Source organism: Sorex fumeus, unplaced genomic scaffold (genome assembly GCF_029834395.1).
Source record: "Sorex fumeus unplaced genomic scaffold, SorFum_2.1 ptg000009l, whole genome shotgun sequence".
Classification (NCBI taxonomy): domain Eukaryota; kingdom Metazoa; phylum Chordata; class Mammalia; order Eulipotyphla; family Soricidae; genus Sorex; species Sorex fumeus.
This window is the reverse complement of record NW_026606066.1, coordinates 31,485,388-31,493,540: the sequence shown is the minus strand read 5'-3', so window position 1 is coordinate 31,493,540 and position 8,153 is coordinate 31,485,388. Positions and strand designations below refer to the sequence as shown.

Below are 8,153 nucleotides of genomic sequence, written 5' to 3'. Positions count from 1 at the left end.
TACAATAAATGATTTTGCATAGACTTATTTAAACAAATAAGCCACTAGTATTCTTGCTTCTGTTCTCAGTGAAATTTCATTAGTGCCAATGGTTGAGCATAGGACAGATTAGTGTTACATTGTGCTTCAATCAAAAATACCTAGGCTCACAGTAGTCCTAAACCCATACAGAAATCAGGAATTCCACATGCCTTTTGTTATTTTCCTTCCATGGTTTTAACACTGGTGCCAAGTGTTCAAATCAAATACAGATTTTGCCAAATATCAGGTGGATTGTGAGGGTAAGTAGAAGAGGAAGATTTATTACTTAGATGCAGGAATGGAACTTAATGAGCAACGTGAATACAGAGATCTACTTAGCAGCATACCTTTTCCTTCTTATCCTTCAGATATTCTATGGAAACCCACCAGGTTAAGCTCCAGTGGTTTACTTTTTTCATCCACCAAAATCAGTCTCATAATTGCTTGGATTCCAGAAAGTGAATCATGCCATGATTCAAAGAACTGTCTTTCACATAAACCTATGCGCACACATTGAGAAAATGATTTATTGTACATCTTTGCATTTCTTAAGGCATGAACAATGGCATACAGATGGAACAGGTTCTGAGAAGCATCACGCTGTTTTGACAAGGCCGGCACAAGTACACCACATCAAACAGACACTCGAAGTCTGAGCAGGTTGGCAGCCATGGCCCAGGAGCTCCTATGGTTCAGGGGTGATGCCGTCCGGAAACAGGACCAACTCATGGTTTCTATGTCATGTTGCTTTCAACTCTCTGCATCAGCTGTAAGCACCAGTTACAATATGTTTTTTTTTTCTTTACAAACTCTTCAAACTTTGGGTTTTATCTTCTGCTACTTGTATTCAGCTTTTTGAGGAGGGTGTGGATGTTGTTTAAGGAATATGGTTGCAGCAAAACAGAAAGGATCCAAAAGTGGTCAGGGGTCTTGTCTAATGCACTTCTGAGGGTCCATTATAAAGATGAATAGAAAAGCAAATGGTTGGTTTTCAGTCAACCCAGAAACCACGCGGAGCTCTAAGAAACATAATTGTGCATAGTTATTTATTCATTCAGAGCATGATATGTTGGCTAGCTTTACATTCCCAGTTTACCAAAGAACTGGGCTGTCTACTTTGCTAAACCCAGGGTCCTTTCGCAGTTCCCAGTAGGTGTCGTTAGAAACCCAGGCTTCTCTCTGATTGGCATCAATCACTTTTCTGTGAAAATATAAAATTCAACATTAGCCACCAATTACATGCAGGTGACCTACCAAGTGGCCTCTGCCCTGTCCATGAGCTGTGTGGGCATAAACAAGACTCTGCATGCCAATTCCTGTTCTATCTGTTGCTTCAAGACCACACCGATTTTTTTTTTAAGTAGACACAGGCTCATTTTTAGGTGTGCCAAATGGAAATGAGGAAGTTAGGGGGAGCAGGGATGAAGGCAGGAAAGTGATGAGTCCCAGGCAAAGCACAGACAAGTACTATAACTCAGAGCTTCAGGCTCAGACACACAAGACACGTCTTACATGGATACAGCCTTGGGAACTCTAAGAGCTTTTGCATGTCCCTGGCAAAAATTCCTTTTCTGATCAAAAGGGCCAGGCTTCCTTTTTTGTAAAGGCAGCTAGTCTATTCTGAGCTGTTTTGTCCATCTGGCTCTGGAAGGCAGCAAAGGGATTTAGAAACTACAGATTAATTTGTGTGATGTCCGTATAATCCCATGAATAGTCCTCTAGCCATAAGCCATGATCATATCACAGAGAAGCAACAGACAGAAGCTCCATGTGATCGAAAAAACAAATACTAATGAAGCCAGGATGAGCCTACATCAGGAGGTCCCACCTGGTCTCTGAGGGAGGGAACAGAGACAAGTTCCCGCCATTCTAAAAGGGGTTGCTGAAGGACAAAGAGCATTCTGGGAACCCCAGTCTTTTATACTATCCCCCAAAGAAAAGGGACTATCAAGGAGAATCGATATTCATGGTTATACATTTTGTATGTTTGTTTTGGGCCACTCCTGTACAGTGCTCAGGCCATACTCCTGGTTCTGTGCTCAGGGATCACTCCTGGTAGAGCTCCAAGGACCTTATGTAGTATCAGGGATGAAGCCAGGACTGGCCACATGCAAAAGGCAAACACCTTAATCTCTGTACTCTTTCTCCAGCCTACTTGATTACACATTTCCTACAAGTGCATATTCTGATCCAACAGTTTAATTGCCCAAAGTCAACCAAATCAGCGGCACTTTCTCCCTTTAAGCTCAACATACACGAAACTCGCCCTCATTTTCTTTTAACTTGGACTTTTGCACTGTTGGTAGCAATTCCTTGTGGCACATGAACTAGGGATGAGACACTATGGACTTACTTAAAAAATTTTGGTATATGTTCAAGGTTGTTCTCTTCCATGTATCGCCTTCGAGATCTCTGCAGTTCCTCTACTCTTTGTTTTTCTGCTGCTGCAGCTTCTAAATTTCCTTCTTCCAAAAATCTAAGCAGAAAGCAGTTCATCTTTCAACACAGTACCCAATTTTTATATAAAAAGAAAATCTCATTTACATAAAATGTCATATTGGTTGCTGTGAAGATAATCCAGTGAACAATGAGGGTTCTCATCCCCTCCCCCCACTCTGCCCCCTCGTCCCAGGCTGCCTTGGCCTGTCTAGGAAATAACATACTTTCTATATACGTGAATGGAAGTGTCATGTAAAAGAACAAAATGGCAAGAGTGAAAGGAGGTGTAGGATAGCCTTGAAGATTCTTCTGTTCTGTCTTGGATTCTACAGACTGAGTCTTTACAGAATGACAGAGAGTCCAGGTGAGGACAGTACTGATACTCCAGTCTGTGCTCTATACCTGGATTACAAAAGTGCACTTGTTGTAGACCACAGCATGGAGGATGATATCGGCTGTTCTCTACTTACTTTCCGATAGATTGAGAGGGAAGGTATTTTCCTGTTTAACTGGAGATAGTAAAAGTGATTTAAAAAAAAAAAGAGAAATAAAGTTGGGAAACGTTACAAAGGGCCACAGAAAGAAAGTAATTAGTAAATAAAAATTAGAAAAGGGAGTACTGAAGCTGAATTGAGAAAGAAAAAAAAAACCCAAACCTTAAGGTGCTTGGAAAATATCCCAATTTCAAAATGAGATTAAAATATTACAATGGGATACACATGACACAGGAAATTAACAGTGAGATATCATCTCATGCCACAGAGACTGGCACACATCAAAAAGAACAAGAACAACCAGTGCTGGTGCAGATGTGGGGAGAAAGAGACTCTCATTTACTGTTGTTGGAATGTTTGATTGATCCAGTCTTTTCTGAAAATAGTATGGGCATTCCTTAAAAAAAAAAAAAAACTGGAAATTGAGCTTCCATACAATCTAGCAATAACACTTTTGGGAATATCCCCTGGGGGTGCAAACACACACAGCAGAAACACCATCTGCACTCCTATGTTAATTGCAGCACTATTCACAATAACCAGATCTGGAAACAAACTGAGTGCCAGAGAACCTATGACCAGATAAAGAAACTACTGTACATCTTCACAGTGGACTACTATGCAGCCAGCAATAAAAGAAAATGAAGTCATGAAAAATGGATGTAGATGAAGAATATCATGCTGAGTAAAATTAGTCAGAAGGAGAGGTACAGACATAAAATGATTGACTCATTTGTGGGATATAACATTGTATATTGTATATGAAACATTGTATGACTGAAACCCAGTCATGAGCAATTTAATAACTGTATCTCACAGTAATTTGATATTAAAAAAACAGAAAAAAAATAAAAAACCAAACCACTGAGGAGTGTTTCTCTATTCAGTTTAAAAAGAATTCATAAATTTTCAGTCATTTGGTAAATTTTGGGAGGCTGTACAGAGCAGAAACTTTTTATCAAAATCATCTGTGTTATCTGTGCAGAATTAATCTTCTGTTATGATCATCTTTTGAGTACTGCTTTACTTACAGTATTAGTCTCAAATACTACTGAATTACATAGGGATGAATGAATGATTTGCTACAAAATAAATGATGGTGGTGAAAATATATCTCAATGGAACACACAAAGCCATACCACTCAAGGTCCACCTTAAATGCCACTGCCATGCTCACCTCTGATCTGGTCGGAATCGGGCATCTGTCGGTGGAAGGAGGTCTTTGAGTACAGGATCCAACTCATTGAGTTCAATAGCAAACCTGGTGAAGCCATAGTAGAGCTCATAGTTGGTTGGCATGGAACCTGGAATGAAGCCAGTGAACCACTGTGAGAGGGACGAGAGGCCCTTGGGACTGGAAGAAGCAGATTTAAATCACATGCTGCTGATTTAGAATCTGCTCCAACACTAAATCTGTAGTCATATGCATCAGATTATGATTTTTTAAGAGATCTGATAGCTTCTTGTTAGGTGGTATCTTTATTATGTTGATGAGTAAAAGTGACTGATTTATATATTTAATAAAATCCAGACTTTAAAATAAAACTTTGTACATGTATTTGTCTTCACTAACTGGCTAAATTATACCTTATCCTATTTCAGTTTTCCTATTAAATTGTCCAGAGGGTAAATAAACACAAAGGTGTTTAAGTACAAACAGTAAGGCTTCACCAGAGCAGCCAAAACATGATTCAGTGGCAGACACATTTGCCTCACATGCCCTGGATTTGATTCCTGCAATTTTTTCCCCCTAAAACACAATTTATTTCCTCTTAAAAATGAGAAAGTGCAGAACTAATCTTTGCTGGTACCTGTTTTTTGAGCCACAACTGGCAGTGCTCAAAGTTTACTCCTGGCTCTAAGCTGAAGTATCACTCCTTTTGGGGTTCAGGGTACTATATATGATGCCATAGATTGAATCTGGATCAGCCATCTGCAAGGAAAGTGCCTTACCCACTATACTGTCTCTCCAGCCCATACTGGTACCTTTTAATAAAATGGAAAGGATGAGCTTTGTATGCTTTGTTCATTATTATATTCTGAACTCCTAAAACAGAGTCTGTACTGTCAGTAAATAGTCAATAACTGATGAATGAGTGAAATTACCATTCTACTAGCAAGATATTTGAGCAGGCACTGAGTTCTCTTAGAAAATGAACAATTAATTTTAACGTTAAGGATTAGCTAACAAAACTCCAATGAAAATAAATGTCATGTGGAGACTTGTTCTTCCATTTACACTTGATAATCAATTACATGCTCATGTACTGCCAAAACTTTCTTGCTTGTTTCATTAACTGTCTTCATACTGCCACTTTTTGAGGCTCAAAGAAGAGCACTTAGTCTAAGTTTCTGAATTTCTGGATCATTGAAATGTGCTGGCTTCCCTTTGCTTTATTAAGAGAGGATGAATGGGTGAGAATTTGAGCTGGTACAGTTCAATGACCTAAAATATGTGACAGACTTATCTTGAACTGTGAAGGTTATATTTAGAGTAATTTTAATGGAAGCCCTATCTGTGACCACATGTTAGAGTGCAGGACTAAAATTTCAGGGTTTTTTGGTTTTGTTTTTTTCCACACCTGCTGTGCTCAGGACTCTGGACTCAGGGATCACTCCTGCCAGGGTTCTGGGGGTGCAAAGTATCAAACTCAAGTCAGTAGCAAGCAGGGCAAGTGCCCTACCAGCTGTATTATTGTCCAGCCTTTTAGTTCATACATATATATATATATGCATATATATGTGTGTGTATGTGTGTGTGTGTATGTATACACAGATACACACACATACACACAATCAAATAGTGAGGCTTCTGCAACTCTTAACTTCTAGAACTCTAAGTGCCTTATGTTTTTACATTCCCAGTCTCACAACTAAAGAACATGCTGATCTGTACAGGATCACCTGGCATTCCCTTTGCCTTCTGTCACCTATGGTGCCTGCCTCAGGGACACTCACCTGGTCTCCACACGCACTTTGCAGAAGGGGCCACGCCACAGTAGAGTCCCTCATGCCACTTCCCGAACAGCCGGTGCACCGCCTTCCCCTCCTGATCTATCACAACCCCCTGCACTTCATTCACATTAGAGTTCCAGTAATTAACCTGGAAGAAGCAGATTTCATGTAAAATAAATGAACCAGTCTCTCTCACAACACCAATCCCTGTCACTGTCTCATGAAATCATTTCTTACCTTGGCTATTCCTGTCATTTTCAGGAAACATCTCAGAATGTGTCTGTGGAGTAATGACTTGCTAAGTGCTAGCTGGTTTCACTTGGAATACAAGAGTGATCTCTATGCCATGTTTCAGAGCATGGGAGACTAATACAGAAGAGACACTGTTTCTGTGTCAATAACCCAGTATTCTATGTTAATAACCCAGTACAAATATTCCCTTAGATCCCCCATCTCAACATCTGCTTCTGCTTGTGGATTGCAATGAATTTTACTGGTAGCACCGTAGAAGTAGCTCGTGGGGAAAAAAATTTCACGTTATTAAATGTGGCTAAATCCAAGGTCTTAATATCTTCCAGTCATGCTCCTCGCAAGAGGTGCTATGTCTGTAGATTTCATGTCAATCCTCAAGTAAATGGGGCTATCAAATTACCTGTCTAAGGGAGTCTAAGCCAGAGGGTCCCTAAGTTATCTGGCCCACTGCTACCTTTTCAGAAAAAAAATAAAAACGAAAACAAAAAAAATAACCAAAAAAAAAAAAAAAAGCATCCAGCCTCCCCTCTCCTGGAAATCTTAAACCAGAAGCTCCCCTAAACTGCACCTAATGCTATCCTTCATCTTCCAGCAACCCCCAGGGGGCACTACTGCCCAGTTGATGCCACAGTATGTCTTGGCCTTTGCAGTGACTTCCAACCCAAAGCAGGCTGCTATACTCTATGAGGTGCAGTCAAGGGGCCAGGAAGGGAGAGGAGGCCACTTGGATGTTCAAGCTGCCTCGTACCCCCACCCCCATGGGGGTGTGAGGCCTCACAGTGCGGGAGAGTTGGAAAGGAGACAAAGTGAGTGGGCCCTGGGTCAGGGCTGGTTTCTTTGCATCACCAGATTTCTAGTCCCGAGTTCTCTGCTCACCACAGAGCCAAGGAGGTTCTGACAGATTTGTCAAAGTGCAAGAATAAAACATGCTTTGATTGCCTGCAGGCTTGATTTATACTTTTTAAATATTTGCACACCTAGCATAGGGCCTTCCATTTGTACTCCTGCCCTGAGCTCGGTAAATGTTAAAGGCAGGTTTCAAATGTAACAAACTAAATGCACTTGTGGACTGCTCTAGCCCAGTTAGAACAAATAATGATCATGGCTTTTCTGTTCTGAGTTAACGAACGAATCAATAAAAAGACAAGGAAAAACAAAAAAAGGGGGGAAAAAAGCCTAAAATGAAATTAAATAGTCAAAACTAGCATCACCTTTCAATAGGGCTCAAGATGAGTCTTCTGTTGTAGCGGTTGTTTACTTTTTGGTTTTGAGATGCGGGTAATGGGGGTCAGGGGTTCCCACATGTGAGACAAGTGCACTGCAGCTAAGCCACACTCAGGTCCCCGTCCTCAACAGGGTTTGACTAAAAGAAAATTCTGAGTTTTCAGATTTAACTACATGGGAATGAGATCAGGAGTGGATAAAGGGGGTGGGGGGCGTTTCTGTCCTAGCATGAATCCTGCAGCACTACTACGAAATGTGGGGTCAACGTGTAGCTTCTTCAGACCAGAGAGAGGGGTGCTGGAGGTCTGCAGGCATTTCTATCCTAAACAGTTTGTCTTGTGACAAACAGTGACAATTTTTGTTGAATCTATTTGGATATAACAGCGGCAGAGCTGGATCAATGAGAAGTGACAGACACTGACCATCTGCATGCACCTTCAAAAAAATGACAGCTGAACTATACTGAGTTCTCTAAAATAAGATCACCTAAATAAACTGTAACCAAGCAGGAAGATAAGTAGAAATATATCCCAGAAGAATTGTTATAGACAAGACATTTGTCTGAATTTTTACTGAATGAACTGATTGGCTAACTCAAAAAGAAAATGCTACAAAAGGAAAATATATATGTATATATAATACATTTTGAGATGCCCCTACACATTCAGAAGTCTACATGCCTTGAATAACTCCATCAGCTGGTTCTACCTTCTTTTTTTTTGTCATTAAGACAGCATGATTTACAAAGCAATTCATAGTTGTGTTTTA

The 8,153-nt window shown here is 40.4% G+C and overlaps 1 protein-coding gene across 14 annotated transcripts in view; it reads right to left on the bottom strand.

Moving 5' to 3' along the window:
* Positions 1–522: 522 nt before the first annotated feature.
* OSBPL6 (oxysterol binding protein like 6) overlaps positions 523–8,153 on the bottom strand; it is a 241,267-nt gene continuing 233,636 nt past the window's right edge. For all 14 annotated transcript variants that reach the window (XM_056110115.1, XM_056110113.1, XM_056110116.1 and 11 more), the window contains 4 exons: positions 5,913–6,057; positions 4,132–4,258; positions 2,375–2,497; positions 523–1,222 (listed from right to left, as the gene is read on the bottom strand). In XM_056110115.1, coding sequence (XP_055966090.1) covers positions 1,114–1,222; positions 2,375–2,497; positions 4,132–4,258; positions 5,913–6,057 — 504 coding nt within the window. In that variant the 3' untranslated portion in view covers positions 523–1,113. The remainder of the gene's footprint in view (positions 1,223–2,374; positions 2,498–4,131; positions 4,259–5,912; positions 6,058–8,153) is intronic.